The sequence below is a fragment of the Leptonotus elevatus genome, chromosome 16 (assembly GCF_054856555.1).
Source record: "Leptonotus elevatus isolate MCC_2025b chromosome 16, RoL_Lele_1.0, whole genome shotgun sequence".
NCBI lineage: Eukaryota > Metazoa > Chordata > Actinopteri > Syngnathiformes > Syngnathidae > Leptonotus > Leptonotus elevatus.
The window spans coordinates 17,364,997-17,381,302 of record NC_141254.1 but is presented as its reverse complement, the minus strand read 5'-3'; the positions used below and the strand labels follow the sequence as shown (position 1 = coordinate 17,381,302).

The 16,306-nt window shown below is 37.7% G+C and overlaps 3 protein-coding genes across 3 annotated transcripts; all 3 read right to left on the bottom strand.

Moving 5' to 3' along the window:
- Nucleotides 1-807: 807 nt before the first annotated feature.
- Nucleotides 808-5,297, bottom strand: LOC147161084 (organic solute transporter subunit alpha-like). Its single transcript, XM_086098469.1, has 8 exons — nt 4,581-5,297; nt 4,087-4,238; nt 3,872-3,945; nt 3,355-3,513; nt 3,160-3,271; nt 2,939-3,085; nt 1,963-2,068; nt 808-1,878 (listed from the first exon to the last, which is right to left on the bottom strand). The coding sequence occupies exons 1-8, from the start codon at nt 4,654-4,656 to the stop codon at nt 1,715-1,717; spliced, it is 990 nt and encodes a 329-aa protein (XP_085954595.1). The 5' UTR covers nt 4,657-5,297; the 3' UTR covers nt 808-1,714.
- Nucleotides 5,298-5,433: 136 nt separating this feature from the next.
- Nucleotides 5,434-10,546, bottom strand: LOC147161083 (palmitoyltransferase ZDHHC20-B-like). Its single transcript, XM_086098467.1, has 13 exons — nt 10,405-10,546; nt 9,253-9,279; nt 9,074-9,168; nt 8,840-8,960; nt 7,782-7,851; nt 7,451-7,483; nt 7,186-7,306; nt 6,920-7,052; nt 6,682-6,808; nt 6,501-6,587; nt 6,313-6,392; nt 6,177-6,223; nt 5,434-6,086 (listed from the first exon to the last, which is right to left on the bottom strand). The coding sequence occupies exons 1-12, from the start codon at nt 10,520-10,522 to the stop codon at nt 6,180-6,182; spliced, it is 1,056 nt and encodes a 351-aa protein (XP_085954593.1). The 5' UTR covers nt 10,523-10,546; the 3' UTR covers nt 5,434-6,086; nt 6,177-6,179.
- Nucleotides 10,547-10,867: 321 nt separating this feature from the next.
- On the bottom strand, nt 10,868-15,150 carry pcyt1bb (phosphate cytidylyltransferase 1B, choline b). The gene is made up of 8 exons (XM_086098468.1): nt 14,736-15,150; nt 13,895-13,994; nt 13,293-13,409; nt 13,043-13,194; nt 12,899-12,977; nt 12,698-12,840; nt 12,424-12,612; nt 10,868-11,705 (listed from the first exon to the last, which is right to left on the bottom strand). The coding sequence occupies exons 1-8, from the start codon at nt 14,814-14,816 to the stop codon at nt 11,505-11,507; spliced, it is 1,062 nt and encodes a 353-aa protein (XP_085954594.1). The 5' UTR covers nt 14,817-15,150; the 3' UTR covers nt 10,868-11,504.
- Between the last annotated feature and the right edge of the window lie 1,156 nt (nt 15,151-16,306).

Genomic DNA, 16,306 nt, shown 5'->3' with positions numbered 1-16,306 from the left:
TTTCTACCACCCTGACTAAAGGTCCAAGTTCCATTTAACACGGGTTTTAAACATAATTTGTTAAATCTGAACTCATATCCCAGTTGTAAAGATGGTGTCTTACCCTCTTGAAAATATACATATATATGTACATACACAGTTGAGCTGTACAAGTTACACTACTAGTGGAAAAAGTTTTTAAAGGATTTATCATGTTTTTGTCTTTTTTTTTTAAATGCAAAAATTTGCTTTACAACATGGGTGTCCAGACTTTTACATCCGGTGTATACTACAGTATAGTAAAAGTTTGAATTCTTCAGTAATACAGCCGAGAGTAATCATTTATCCTTATGGAGGTGGAATGTTGAAAAGTAAATGTGAGACTTGGGTGTTAATGTTATTTTTAGAACAATAAATCTAATTTAAAAGCGGAAGAGAGCCGAGCACAATGGAGTCATGAGAACGATTATACAACTGCTGAGGAGTTGCTAAGAGGAAACAAGAAAGTATTTGTTTTTGAAGTTCAAGTGAATAGAAAATGTTGGTATGAATTTACTAAAATAATGTACAGTTTAGTTTATAAAACATAGTATTATAGTGGTCCTAAAGATATCAAATATTGAATTTAAGTTAACACATTAAATGTGATTTTGGAATCACAGAATGATGTGGAATGTTGTTGAGATTGCATATTGCATAATGTTATGAATAATAATGTCACATCGTACATCTTTATCTAGTTTGTTAGCATACAAAGGTTTGGCAAAACATCTCAACTTTTTTTTTTTTTTTTTTTTTTTTACAAATGAGGCATTTGAGTAGAGGGTGTAAAGGGATGCTTCTTTATTTTCAGGTCAGTGCATGAGGTTTTGAAGTGGAACGCGCTCTCTTTTGGCCATTAGAGGAACAGCAGAAAAAGCTGCCACCTCATCTCCAGCACAAGTATTTCCCGCTTTGTACTATGTGGGTCAGCAGTCTTTAAATAAACCTCTGGCGTTTTTGTTCACAGACAACAGAAGGTTTGATGGGAGCAATACGGAGATATGCAGAACACATGAAAAGGCTTAAATATATGGCCTTGATTCTCAAAACATTAAACTAAGAAAGATTTAATTATGACAATCTCCAAGTTAAAAAGATAAAGTGGTAATAATGCATCAATAAATTATCAATTGTGATAGTGCTGTAAAACTATTACGGCACAATGATACAGTACATTTTTTTTCTAATACAATATTTTGCTTCTCAAGTTCCAAACAGAACATGAGACCGATGTCACAGTTACAATCAGTTTACAAGAAAGACCATATTGTCTAATTGGTTGCGTAATTGTTGGCCCAGTTCATATTAGTTTGAAAAGCCTTAGTCAAGAGAATACACTACACTGTTCTTCTCTTGCCACTCTTAATTATGGAAATGACTCAATTCATCCTATATTAACTTGTCAAAGAACGTAAAGATGAATTATCTGTATTATTAAAAAACATAATAAAATAGTCAGCCTGAAATAAAGACAACTTGATATGGCTCCTTTTTAGATTCAGAGGAGTTAACTAACCTAAGCGAAATTAAAGATAGCACTAAATACAGTGCTGCGGAAATACTTTATTAGCAAAAAATGTGTTTTCTCCCACTTGAGTGTCAGATGAGGTCGTTTTTGCCTCGCAGAACCACATCAATTTGGCCATTTGGCCAACGGTACCTCAGATACAGCGCATCTTTCATCTTCCCTTGTTCAGACGTCGTGCTCCATGTGAGCAGCCTGCAGGGAGGCTCCGACCTTGTCTTGGTGGTTGTTGTGCGCCGGTGAGGGAAGCACGTCATATGTACGGCGATAAAAGAAGCGAGTGACCAGGGTGATGATGAACATCTCCATGATCATCATCTGCTGACTTAGCACTGCGGGAAACAAGGCAGAACGGGATTGGTCCATATGGTTCCAAAGGGGAAGGACAAAAATAGACTTGTGGAAATGTTTCTCACTGGATCCGCGGGCCTGCGAGGAGAAGGGAGGAGCGCAGGCAATGGTTCCATCCAAAGCCAGGATGTTGATGATAGACGTCTGCAGCTGACTTAATACGAGGATTAGCTAAGGATTAAAAACAAGCACTTCGTTAATGGAGTGCGGAGTGGACTCAAGTTAGATAACATTCATGCAGCAGATCATTTTAAAGACAGACCTGTGTTTTCCTTAATATTGCATGAAATGAATAGCAAATGATTCTATTCTTCTCATTTTTACTTCCTGATTGTAAAACAGCCACAATAGCTTGAAATAAGGCCGCTGAGTATATGTTCAAGCAATCACTTCAAACTAGGGGTGTCAAAATTTGTGTTTTAATTTTAAGTTTAGTTTAAGTTCCTTTAACGCCACTCATTTTTTTTAACCACCCCTTACTTGAAATGCCTATACTGGGGGAATTCCAGTCACAACGCAATATTTTACCTTACCTTAAAAAATCCACGTCAAAATTTTGCAGTAATAAATGTATTAATAATGCATATATTTGTGGATATTGGGGTCAAGTTCTATTTAAAAAAAAATGTTACTTCATGTTAAAGATTAGTTAGCTCTTAATATGAAAAGAAAAATGCACTGAGCTGTCACCAATGTCTTACAAATGCAATCATGCCATCTGGTGGCAGAAAAATTACAACACAAAAAACACAAATAAATATCACTCGTTTTTTTTTACAGTGTATCTTTTCAAATTTGTACTAAATTTTATGAATTATTATGAAATTACACAATCAATGATTTTTTCCCGCCACTTTTATGCTAACAAGAGTATGAAAACTTTAAAAAAAAAAATCAGAACAGTTATAAAATTTGTGATTAATCTTGAGTTAACTATTGAAGTCATGTGATTAAAAAAAAATGTAATCGCCTGACACCCCTACTTCAAACAAACAATTTGTCAACAGTAGAATTCATAGCAAACAACTCGTTTCTACTTACTTGGTACATGGCATACTTGGGTATAATATTGAGGCTGCGTATAAGGTGGTTGGTGTTCATGAACACGATGGCTACAGGCCACAGGGAGATGATGGTAAGAACGCCAATGAACGGGTTGATCCAAATTGCGGAGCCAGTTATCTCTAGCTGTGAAAAAAAAAAAGAACAGTTCATTTTCCCGTCATTTGGAGTTACAGGATGAAGCAAGAAAGTCAACTTACGTCTGAAAGGTCAAAGTTGCCATTTGTCCACAGTACGATGGAGAGGACACTGAGCGCCGTCTTTAGGATGGCGTACTGCAGTGCGCCTAACTTTAGCAGGAACAGCATGCCCCTTAAAAAATAAATAAAAATAAATTACATTGGCATTTAATTTCATTCGTTTCTAAATAGGATCAAAAAGTTCACTCTCAGCACCGTGACATGGGCACGCGAGGTAAACACAGGCAGCAGCAGCAGCACGGCCCCGTGGTGATCTTGAAGGTTTTCCCAGAAAAGCGCTTCAGGAACACATCGCTGCCACCCAACTCCTCGATCAGCAGAACCAGTACTTTGTACACCACCACTGCAAAATAACTACACAAAATATAACTGTATCAATAACAATTGGTATGTTGGTGACAACGGCGGGCAAATTCAATGATTTGATGTTAAACCTGAAAACTGGCTGCAAGTATAATGCGACCTGTGATCTTTTCCTGTGTAATGATTTATCCAGTGGCTTAAACTACACACAGACTTTACACGCAAGGTTTGACTCGGATGTTTTTGAGTTGATGATGCATGATGATGTGACAGTCGAGTGCCTGGTCGTCAACCTTCCAACTACTCGCAATTAATTATTTGTTCACAGCTAAAAAAAAATTACAAATAAACATGCTGTAAATTTTCATTATCTGAAAATTCGAAAAAAGGAGAGGGAAAAAAAACGCACCAATTTGATGTCATGTCTGTGAACATGACAGCCCTGGGAATCCACATTCCAAAACAAGACATGGTGGCAATGACCTGCAAAAAAAAAAAAAAAAAAATCGAATTTATTCATATACAAAATGCTTTTAAAATATATAATGATGGATGAGTTATTTCAACACATTGCAGTCATCAAGTGGTTGATCGAAGATATTTAAGAGAAAATAGGAATCTTACAGGTGCGGCTCCATTGACCCAGATGATAGTCGTCTTCTTTGGGTAGGGCATTTTTTTATAAATGTAAACGCATTGCTCCAAGTAAAGCAACAGGGACATACAGGACATGACGGTGAGCATGGCGTAAAGGCACATTCCAAACTCATCTAGCTCTGATCGGCACACAACAGAAAAAAGGAGTAGACCAGTTAATGGCATATTCATTTATGAACAACAAACAGCATGAGCATCCTTTTGAGTACATGAAAAAAAAAAAGTGGCTACTGTTCTTAGAATAAGAGGACATTCAGTGTATTCATTCGCACAACATGCAACAGGCTTTTTCTTACTGTCAAGTTATTTTGAGAAAATACTTAAATTGGTGGGTTATGAGGTAGGTGCAATATAATATCAAGACCACAGACAAAAGCAGTGAGAAACTTTTGTGGCTAGATGCTCAACATTGCTGTGCAGCTATGACATTGCCTTGACCTGCTTGATAAGGAAAGACTTACGCATTATCACATCCATAGCCAGAGGAGGTTCCTGTAAACATGCGGGATCAGTAGTGCTGTTGTCCGCTTCCTCCATGGCTCCTGATATTCTTCTTGCCTAAAATGTCCCCTTTTACAAAACCTGTTATTCAAACTTCATAAGCTCTGCTCAAACCAAGCTTCTACGTGGAAGGTGATCACACACACAAAAAAAAATACGTCTTTCCCCGTTCACATGGCAGTTTCAAGTAGAGTGTACTTTAACCTTATGCTACTTTTAAGGAGCCATGGCTTGATGACACGTTAAGAAAGCAGAGGTTTATGAGAATCCCTCCGTAAGTAACTGTCGCTCAGTCATTCACAGACAGTCGCAGTCATTAAAATGACATCAAAAGAGAGGCAACGAATGTATCGGCGCATGTGAACTTTGAATGGGCGTGGGGCTTTCAGGTGAATATAAAAAAAGGTGTAAAATAGATAAAGGCCTTTTTGAAGGCAGATTGATAGGAATATATTTTTTTATTACTTTTTATACAGGAAATATAGCCTATTATTTTGTAGGATTCCCAAATCAAATCACGGTCAATAGTGGCACATCATTTTTCTAACATGAAAAGCCTGTGAAGGAGGAGGAATCTGGTTTTGGGAACGATTTGGGGTTATTCAAATAGCCCAGTGAAATCCTAAAATGGTCTGCTGAACAAAACATCAAAAAATCAAAGACACATTGCCGCCGAGTTATGGTTTGATGTGTAGTCAAAGAATTGAGACTGCAAATTACTACCGTTTGAATTTGATAACATAGAACATCTCAATCGGACCAAAAACCCGGACCACTTTTTACAATGTGTACTCAAAAGAAAGACTTGTCAAACACTGTAACAAAATCAACACTTTGTGCTTTATAACATTTAAGGTTAACTTACAAACAATATAAGGAAGTGATTCACAAATATTGATAGTGCAGTGGAAGGTAGTACATAAAGTTAAACCTGATTTAGTTCTCACACATGAAGCTTAAATGATCAGTCTGTGTTATAAATGTGACAAAAAATATATACAAGTTCAACCCTGTGAACAAAAATAAATCATTTGACATTAACTGAACCCAGTCAAAAAAAAATATTTGATTCATTGTGCTGAATCTTTTTGGACATATTGCACATGTGGTTGGCAGCATTCACCTCTCCTGACCCATTAAGTGAGGCTTAACTAACATGAGATGTACTTAATGATAAATGATGCAAGTATAATACTGCATAGTATGTAAATTAAAGTAGTGAAGTTAAATATAAGCACTGGCTCATAGGAGTAAAGCTATACTAGTTGTTAATGTGTTAGGACCGCAACTAATTAAAAACCTCTGGATCAGACTGCTGCAGTCTAAAGGGTTGTGATGAAGCCCCTGTGGTACATTTATACATTTAAATCAAAACAAAAAAAACATTGGAACTTTAGAAGCCTAGCTGAGGGCAGAGGATGGCTCCCGTGGACGTGCTGATGGTCAAGGCAGCGTGTGAGGTCAAGCTGGATGAGTTAAAAAAAAAATAAAAATTAAAGTACTTCAACAGGAGAAAACACACCAAAATATTGCAATCATTCTACAATTTGACATACCTTCTATGGCTCACTTTCCATGACCACGGACACGATCTGGACTCCTCCTAAAATAGAGACAAATAATGTAAAATACAGAAGCCTGCTTTCCAGAATGACATTAAACTCCAATATAGAGTTTTTAAATATAGCGTACCGTTCTGCTCCTTGTTGTCATCCACTGTGTGTTGCATATCACTGGCCAGCCCATTGGGCCTTATTTCCTCATTAGAAAGGCTGTAATTTAATTCACATTGGTGATTAATAGCAAGGGGGGGAAAACAGACTACAAATGAGGTGTTTAATTTTTTTTTTTTAATAAATTTAAAAATTAACTTGAATGACCTTTTGCCATTTTGTTGTAAGACGCCGTTTGCCTGTTCAGGATCTATGTGCACCAGTCTGGTTACAAATGAATGCCCGTCACCCAGACTGATGAAATAAACAGGTATAGGGCTTACTTGTATTCATGGTACGAAACGGTTTTCATATTATGTGTACTTCAATTTTAGCGCTGAAATGTTACCTGGAGAAAACAGGGAATATAAAGTTCTTCGCTTCATCCCCAAACACCTCGGCCACATTTCGCTTGAAGCCGAGAGAGAATCCGTTTTTGTCCGGCCCTTTTACAAACACTGGGGCCCTAAAAGCCTCTGTCAATGAGTATGGGGGGAAAAAAAAATAGTTAACTTGCACAAGCGTGACATCACCAGTGGGTAAAAAAACAGCACTGTCACACTCAATAAAGCAAAAGCTTCAAGTACCTATGGTGGTCCTGTTCTTGCCTACAAGCCAGAGGTGGTAGCTGAACAGTGACAGGATGCTAATGAAGAACAGCGCCGCCACAAAGAACAGGAACAAGATGTGGAATTTGGCATGCGTGTTGGGAAGATGTTTCTATGGAGGAGAAAAGACAGACAATTTAATGTTCGTTTACACATTGCCCTTGACTCACATTTAACAAAGTACGTGCCAATATGTCAATTTATTTTGGAGGAGGAAAAAAAAAAAAAGACGTGTATGCACTTACAGACCAGAATTGGATGAAATACTGGACAACAGTAGCGCAGATCACGCCACAGTAAAGTGAAGCATATGCCAGAAACAAGACAAAGAACTTGTAGTTTGAGAAGCCAACACAGTTATTCACCCTGAGAATGAAAAGAAGAAAAAAAAAAACACACTCTTTGGCTTGAAATCTGACAACAAAATAAGATTTCATTAACATTATTATCATCATCATCATCATCATAATTATAATACTAATTATTTTTATTATTATGTAGTTACTGTACCAGGGACAGTGATGGTCCATTTTGAGCACACACCTTGAACAATAGAAAGCACAGTAGATGTGTAATTATAGGTCAACATCATATGACAATAACATTTTAACATGCCTCAAAGAAAGTACTTTTGTTCGGAAAGTCACTGTGCACTTTCGCTTTGAATAAAAGATTTTTTTTTTTCATTTAAACTATAGGAGGTACATACTGACTGTATTATAGATTGAAACACATCTATTAACAAAATATGAGTTTCTTCCAGAACACCCTGAACAACATCTAACATTTTTCTTTTTTTCCATGTAAACAAATACGTCCTAAATAAAGTGCATGTACTCACATCTCACAAGTGGAGCAATGGTGACAGCGGTCAGGTTTGATTAACTGGCAGATGCCACAGTATCGGATGACTGTAGAGAATAGAGGAAAATAGAATTAGCCTATCTATAAATGCAGTATTATTTAATTCACCTTTAGCTTAAAAAGGTCTATATTTTGTGCTGCGCGCAAACAATGCTACTTGTAGCATCTCTCCAACATTTTTTTTTGGTCCGCAGCAGGACCCTCAATTTTCAAATTGTAGGTCTTTGAAAGATGTGCTACTTCCACCGCTAATAGATACGGTGCCCCTCTTATAGAAAACACAAGAGCGTATTCTCCATGTTGTTGTCGAGTGGAACATATCGTGTGTGCCCAAAGAGATAAACAAGTGCACATGAGTCCAATTAGCTCTTCAATGAAATGTTGCTCCGGCTACACACAAGCCTGCTGTGGCTGAACAGGAAAAAAAAAAAACACACAAGCTCTTGTTATGATCTAGTTTTGTTTTTTTGCAAAAATGAAAATGCTTCTAATAAATAAAACATTAACATAATTTATTGCTTACATACAATAAGTATAAGTACATTTAGTGGTCAAATGATGAAAATAATATTACGCTTCCTGTTTTAAGAAAACTACTTTTATTTTAAAAGATGGAATTTGTCATTTTTGGGCTCTTGTTCCAGCTTACAAACGCATCAGGTACAGGTGACCCTTAACTGTTTGCAAAATGTTGAACATTATCAGTTGATTCCAGTTCAAATGTCATTTTCTTATCATCTTGTATTAGCTGCTACTAACTTCCTCTTGTGGTTACAGCAAGTGTGTAAAGAAGAAGAATGATGACATGACTAATGATGAAAGGTGTGTGTGTGTGTGTGTGTGTGTGTGTGTGTGTGTGTGTGTGTGTGTGTGTGTGTGTGTGTGTGTGTGTGTGTGTGTGTGTGTGTGTGTGTGTGTGTGTGTGTGTGTGTGTGTGTGTGTGTACTTCCTTTGTCCCGGCACACCCCCTGGTGGTCCGATCTGAAGCGGCTTACAATACAGTCAGTGTTTACAACTAAAGTAAAATTCCTTTACCTCCTCCTGCTGTGCGCGTGTAGATGGGTAAATTCCTCGCCACTTTCTTTAGAATTTCCTGTTGCATCTCCGCTTGCTCTTCTCTTTCAAACTGTTCTTTCTCCTCTCTCGGAAGGGCGAACTGACAGAAGCAATGACAGCTGTAAATGTTACGTTTGACAGTATAGCCAGTGATCATGACACTCCTTTGATTGGACAGTGAGAGATAAAACATATGCAAACTTTTTCTTTTACCACTTTCGATGGTTCGGCAGGTTTAGTGCAGATGGTCTTCCAGTAGGACCATATGAACATGAAGAAGAAAACGTGGAAGATGACCAGGTAGCTAACTGTTGAGAGGAAGCAACGATGACGCAACACTAGCATAATATTTGCTAATCATAAATTAAAAAGGAACATGTATGGTCACTTACTTCGCTCTGCATTGTTTGTGATTGTATCTACATAACATGCACAAGCAGACAAAATATTAGTTAGCGCTCTTCAAGAATGCATAAATTCACATCTCGCATTGCACGACACCCCGTCCTGGCACCATGTGGCAGCAGCCTGGCACCGCTTGCAGTACAACCCCCCCCCCCCCCCCCCTTTTGCAATAAGACAATGAGAAAGAGCTTTGTTGAGAAAGCAGGGACGCCCCTCGCCTGACCACAGCCGCTAAAATTCATCGGCAAGCAGATAATGGTATCATCAGTTCCAGGCTGGCAGTAAAAAAAAAAAAAAGGGGGGGGGGTCTGTCATGAAGGACAGTGGAAGCTATTTAGTCTTCTCATAAATAAATATGAGCCTGCCTGTTTGACAAGCAAATGTGATATAAATTACGTATTAATCAATTAGTTTAATGACTCGCCATATAGTCACTATTGGGGTTAATTACATTTATTTTATAACTCGTCCATTTTGGACCCATACAAGCTTTTCTCATTATCTGAAGTTTTCAACTTTTCCAGTATAGTCATGGTAGTTTACATTTTTAAACAACTGAACACATGCTTACATTCCAAATCAGTCTTTATAATAAATAAAAAAAATAACTTAATCACATTTAAGTCGATGGAAAAGTTATAAAAGCAGCCTTAAAAATAAAAAAGGAACTTAAAAAAAACCAAACCTAAAAACAATACACTCCAGGACAGTCAGATAGCCTTGGTGCGAGGGGAAAAAACACCTGAAAAGCACATTATAAAGTAAGGTGCACGCTTTTAAGAACTTCTACCGCCTTCAGAATGTGTACCGCAGAACTTTTTTTTAGCTTTCATGGCCAAGAAGATAACATTATTGACAAGGGATACCGTTAGACTTCCTCTTATAACTCGCAAAAGTAATATTTGTCTACTTCTAGGAACTCTTCGTGAAAAATATATGTAAGAACGGAAGAATAAAAAAAAACAATTAAACAAACAACTCAACTTTAAAGCCCGGAAATAAACGTAAATCACACTTCGACAAATAACAGCTGACAAGTTGTCAACCGGGAAATTGTCAACACACCTGCACGACAAATACATGTACGGAAACGCGCAGATAAAATTGTAAACTAAATACATAAAATAAGATATACTTACAAACACAAAGCTCCACAACATAAGCGTAATAAGACCAGCCAACGACCAGGTTAATAAATAGGACAGGTATCCAGTTAAGAGCCCGTTTGCAGCACCTCAACGTACGAGAGGGCGCCATCTTTAATCTGTAATAATGGCCAGTGTGTGACAGCCGGTGGAGTGATTACGTCACAGCCATGCGGGGCGAACACTGAAAAACTACAAATCCCAGACACTGGTGGTGTCTCGTTTCCTGGTCATGTCATTTGGATGTAAAGTATAAGCCTACCACAATTAAATTTCGACCAAATTCTTTACGTACAACTAAATTAATAATAAAGGTATTTGTTTTTATTGACGTGTATATAACAATTAGTAACATTAAATTACTAGTACTGATAAAATGAAAATACTATACACAAGATGTAAAAGTAAACACTGCATTGGATAGTAATATTTGTCAAATAATTTCATCTACAGCAAATCATGTGCATCTACAACATATTTCTTGCTAAATTCAGTACCAAAATTGCAAATTTTCTTCACTTTTATATAACTTCATATATATTTTTAACAAACTGTATTTCAAAATAAAATCAACACCAGCAGAACACACTATTTTCCTTGACTTTGTTTGACACTCCTGATTCAAGGTAACTATGATCATTTGCATATTAATCCCAAACAACACATGAGATTTTCAGAACATGGTGCATGGATGAGGATGGGGCAGCAGCATCGTCTTATTATTTACACCAAAACTTAACTAATATAATTCCGTTTGACTCTTAACTGGAATGTTATGTAACATTTATTGTATCTGTGCTGTCCATTTCCAGTGACAAATTTTGGTTGAGTATGAAGGATAAATTGAAGTATTTCCTTTTTCTTTTACCTTTTAATGGAGAAAACACCATAAATATGATTGTACTATTGTACTGTACTTACATTTAAATAAACAAGTAATAGGCTACATTATTTCAAATGATTATTTAAATCAATGGAACATCTCAGCCATATTTTCAATCATATCCAGAAGAAAACCCCTACATTGAGACCAAAAGAGCTGATCATTTGCACAATATATGGCGGTAGCCTTGAGTAAGAAGAGTGTCCCCATTTCAGGTGCGGCGGCGGACGATGGGAGAAGCAGGAGGTGACGTGGAGGCGGGAGTAGTGCTGGAGGAGGCTGGGGAGGAGGCTGGGGAGGAGTCAGGTGAGCGTGAGCGCATTCTGGTGGGACTGCTGCTGGGGGAGCCACGAGGGGATGAGTAAGGTGACAGGGCCTGGAGCATTCGTCCACTGTGCTCCTGAATAGCATGCTGCACAAGGACACAAACAACACAGAGGTGGATTTTGTTATTATGCCTCAACATTGGGTACATCTTGCATGACGTTGATTGAAAAAGAAGGAAATAATACAGCATATACAGTTGGACACTTCATTAGGTATACCTGCATAGTCTAAAAAAACGTTAAAAATGACAACAATGATCATGCTTAGTTTTGAGTATTTCAATTTTGTTGTTGTAGTTTGCAGGCCAAGCACTACAGAAAATTAGCGGATGTGGAAATGTAGCAAAATCATGTGGAATAAAAAAGTTACAATATTTTTACGTGGATTCAAAATGAACTCATTCGCTGCCATTGACGGCTATAAACGTCAAAAATTCATTTGAACTATTTCTATTAGTTTAACATTTGTTCCACTTTTGTTAACAAGAGTATGAAAACATAGACTTTTTAAGTTTTATTTTTAGAAAAGATTATTAAAAATTAGGGGCGTCAGGCGATTAAATTATTAAAAATTAGGGGCGTCAGGCGATTAAAAATTGTAATTGTAATTAATCGCATGACTTCAATAGTCACGATTAATCACACATTTTATATCTGTTCTAAATGTACAATAATTTTCTTCTAGGTTTTCATACTCTTGTTAACAAAAGTGAAAAAATAAATGTTAAACTAATAGAAAAAGTTCAAATGAATTTTTGACGTCTATAGCCGTCAATGGCAGTGAATGTGTTAAGGTAAACATGCCCAAGCTCCATCTGGTCCAAAAAGCTCCAGAAAGTTGCCAATGAATTCCCGTGACTTCTCTTCCCACTTGTGGATGAGGTCCTGGCTCTTCTCCTCCACTCGGTACACAAAATGTTTGGACTTCTCCTCCACTGTACGGACCGTCTCTTTCATCTTGTCCACCTGGTTCTGAAGGCGGTATTTCTTCTCCTGTTATGAACAAAAAAATCCGGTTGATTTCTGATCAGGTTGCAAAAAAAAAAATACAATCGTCAAACACATATTTTTGGCTCACGTTAATGAATCCAACATTAAGCTCTCGGGCCGTGTAGCCTCTCTGTAGGTTGCGTCGTACGTATATATCATAGTCCCGCACAATGCGAGTGATTAAATCGGACGTTGAGATGCCCTCTGTCCTCTGGGTGGCCACGAACATTCCTGTTAAAATGGCACGCGTCAATTCCAAAACGAGTGACATCATGCCATGAATCCTCACCTGCTGCCTTGATGTGCTTATAAACATCCTCCGATCCAGCAGAGGTGTAAGGGATGTCGTCATGGGCCACAAAATCAATCTGCAAGCGTCACAAAAATAATGTTAAAAAAGTGGCTTCTTTTTCATAACTGCGCAACCTTTGACCTTGTGTTTCGTTAGGAACTCCGTGCTGAGGGTCCAGGGAGCATCTCGCACCACCTCGTCGACGTAGCGGCAGTGCCGCAGGGCATCGTAGCGCTCGTCCTCGGTCATCACCGTGTAGCCCTTGAACTTGTGCGTCAGCTCGTCACTGCACACTTCATACAAAACAGTAGTTTCATTTTCGGATGATTTTTCGGAAAGCTGCTGCTATTTAATAAATAAATAAGCGAGATGAGAACGAGTCACAGTTTACCTCCCACTATCAGGTGTGTGTTGGGAAACACATTTTTGGCTTGCATCAGGGCTCGGGCGTGCCCAGAATGAAAAAGATCAAATATGCCATCTGCGTACACCCTCACTGGTCGATGAGCTTTAGATAAGAAAAAATGAAAAGAAGAATGACATTTTTTGATGATAATATTCGATTGTGCCATACAAACGTACAGGCTATCTAGAAGTCGACACCCAGCTGTAAAATGACATAAACAGTACAGGCATGCCGTTTTAATTATATGATTGAAACTGCTGACTCATCTTTCCAACTGAATTCTCCATTTTGAAAGGATTGTTTGATTTTTAACTGAACTGTATGTGTGTGGGCGCGGGCGTGTGTGAGTCATTGCATTGTCAATGCAGAACGCTCAGTGATGGTGGGAATGTGAGTGCAATACAGCTGAGCTATAGAAAATGTGCAGATGTGTGTATTTTTAGTCCTTTTTTTTTTTTGGTCTTATAGTAAAACATTGAATGTCTTTTGACCATTTTGGCTATAAATCAAATTTTGTAGTCAAATCTAAATCTGCAGACAACATTTTGTATAACACAACGCCATTTGATGTAGAAATCAATGGGAACCTGGCGTGCCCCTCTTCGCCTGGGCGATGGTCAACTTCTCATGAGGGACCGCTGATTCGCAACCAGTCGACTTGGCAAACGCAGCCGGCTCCCGTAAAGCCTGGAAAGTGGATCAGATACAGCAGCAGTCAATGAGAGATCATCAGGGGTGGCAGAGGAAAGTGTCCAATTTGACTCAATTTCACACTGAATACTTCAATTTGTGTGTAAATTATTATATCTCATTGTTTCACTCTTTATAATGTACTTCTTGTGATATATATATATATATATATTTTATTTTTATTTTTTTTTTAAGGTTGAGAAACACTGCTCTTAAGATCCCAGCATGGGGCAGATGACACTGCACATGTACGGGCAAGCAGCCGCGCTTTTAATAGCCTCTTACAAGAAACACTTCAATCAACACGTGCATCATTGGAAGAAAAAACACACACATGCAAGTTTTATGTTGTTGTTTTTTTAGGCAGTCACGAATAATGCAAGCAATCACTGAGGTTCAGGTTATGGACTTTGTGTGGTGTGCATGTAATTATACACACTTTATCTACTGTGTCGTTAGCTATTGGTTGAGCTCTACTTTCATGCTAATGTTTGCGGTCTGTTCAACAAATAAAATGAATAGTAGACATGTTTGGTTATATTTTCCGTACAGATATCAACCTGTTTTTTTTTTTTTTTTAAGGCTGTAGTCATGTCAACTTTTATATTCTTTCAGGAAATAAAAATAAAATCAATTTAGCTTCGATAAAATATTAACTTGACATTGTGGAAAAATGAATGATCAGCCCGACAAAACAAAAATATGCATTTTAAGTGCCACAGATGAGATGTATTTTACCCGGCCTGAGGCTCTCCTTCGTCCCTGCGGTGCCTGTTGCTGGTTGTTGTTGCCGCCTCTGTTACGTCTCCTTCCTGCCATGCTTTCAAAAAGTCTAATGGGCAACCCCTGCGCCTATGAGTCCTCAAGCAGCTTTTTGTATAGCTAAGCAAATATGTGGAAACGTCTATCTGCCTCAAAGTATGCCAGGCCCCTGCCGGACTCTGATGACGTTACAATGTAGTGAGCAAAGTTCAAACGGCTACAATGTAGAGTGTTCTTGTCATCACTGGCCTCTGGATGACTTCCCTCCATGTAGGTAGGCTGTGCAAGGTTGAAACAAACAAACAAACAAAAAAAAGACAAATAATAAAAAGTAGAAATTAGATCACAAAGTAATCAAAATTGAGTTCACACTTTGATGAGTGACAGAGCAAGAAAGTGCAAATGGTTGATCAGTTAGAAGTTACAATTTCAGCCTTTGGAACCAAACACTGTCGTACGACGTGTCTGTGATGTTATGTAATGACTGAAATGGATACAGTAGCGGATATAGTTTTGTCCGCTCATCAAGGCTGTTGACATTTCACAGTTTGTATTAAAAGTTGTAAAACTTGTCATATAGGCATGAGTACAGCCGGCAAAACCTTTTAGTTCAACATTGGTTCACACAGAAAATTAAAAACTTTCTCCTGATGATATCAACTCGTAGTTCATATGTGTTTGTTTCTTTGTTTTTTTTAAATATAGGGCTGTAAATGTTTAGTATGATTGTTGGTGTCTTTTCAATGTTAGCATTTTCAGTTAGGATTTCTTTACTTCCTACCGTGGTTGACTGCCAACTGTTTGGAAATACACTGCCCTCTGGTGGATGTAGCTGGGATATAATGCACACAAACCTGTACTGAATCTGAGAACGTGTCAGACTGTCAGTAAGAGAAAAATTATTTAAACGAGGTGTTAGTTTAGCTTAGTTAAACTGGAGGGGAAAAAAGTATACTACAGAAGTTTTATTGTTATTAATAATATATTATATTTTTGACTTCCTCTTCTATGTTTGTGAATGCATAGCCATAAAATAAGGCAGCTAAATTAATCACAGTATCATTTCTCAACCATTTGAACTCAATCAGGAAGATTTTTTTTTTTTAGGTCATGTGATCATTTGGATAAAAAGTCTACACACCCCTGTTCAAATGCCAGTGTTTTCTGATATTAGATAATAACACCAAAGTACATAATTATAACTACTACTCACATGGCCTAAAACAAGTACAACTCGGGTGAAAATTAAATCTAAACTAAAAATAGATCCACGTAAAAGAGATGATGTGGTGTGTGAAGTGTTGTGTATGCGCTACACATAACTTTTGGAATTGTGGCCAAAAAGTTCAATCATTCATCTCACCACTAGAAAATCTCTCAAACCCATCTGGCAAAATGTGTGTGTGTGTTTTTTTTTTTCTGTGTGTGTGCACTGTTTGCACGGGCATCAATAAATAAGAACATTGCGCAAAAACCTGTTACAGTAGATGAGTTCAAAATGGGAGATAGATTGAAACTCCGCAAGTGAATGGATGTACAGTAACAGT

What these genes read in the sequence shown, in the direction of transcription:
- LOC147161084 (XM_086098469.1), bottom strand. Translation starts at nt 4,656, where the DNA reads ATGGAGGAAGCGGACAACAGCACTACTGATCCCGCATGTTTACAGGAA. An exon ending in GGGTCAATGGAGCCGCACCT is followed by an intron (nt 3,946 to 4,086) that starts GTAAGATTCCTA and finishes TTTTTTTTGCAG; the next exon opens with GTCATTGCCACCATGTCTTG. An exon ending in GCAACTTTGACCTTTCAGAC is followed by an intron (nt 3,086 to 3,159) that starts GTAAGTTGACTT and finishes TTTTTTTCACAG; the next exon opens with CTAGAGATAACTGGCTCCGC.
- LOC147161083 (XM_086098467.1), bottom strand. Translation starts at nt 10,522, where the DNA reads ATGGCGCCCTCTCGTACGTTGAGGTGCTGCAAACGGGCTCTTAACTGG. An exon ending in CACGCGCACAGCAGGAGGAG is followed by an intron (nt 7,852 to 8,839) that starts GTAAAGGAATTT and finishes TATTCTCTACAG; the next exon opens with TCATCCGATACTGTGGCATC. An exon ending in ATATTCCCTGTTTTCTCCAG is followed by an intron (nt 6,588 to 6,681) that starts GTAACATTTCAG and finishes TTATTTCATCAG; the next exon opens with TCTGGGTGACGGGCATTCAT.
- pcyt1bb (XM_086098468.1), bottom strand. Translation starts at nt 14,816, where the DNA reads ATGGCAGGAAGGAGACGTAACAGAGGCGGCAACAACAACCAGCAACAG. An exon ending in GGCGAAGAGGGGCACGCCAG is followed by an intron (nt 13,410 to 13,894) that starts GTTCCCATTGAT and finishes TCTTATCTAAAG; the next exon opens with CTCATCGACCAGTGAGGGTG. An exon ending in AGTTCCTAACGAAACACAAG is followed by an intron (nt 12,978 to 13,042) that starts GTCAAAGGTTGC and finishes TGACGCTTGCAG; the next exon opens with ATTGATTTTGTGGCCCATGA.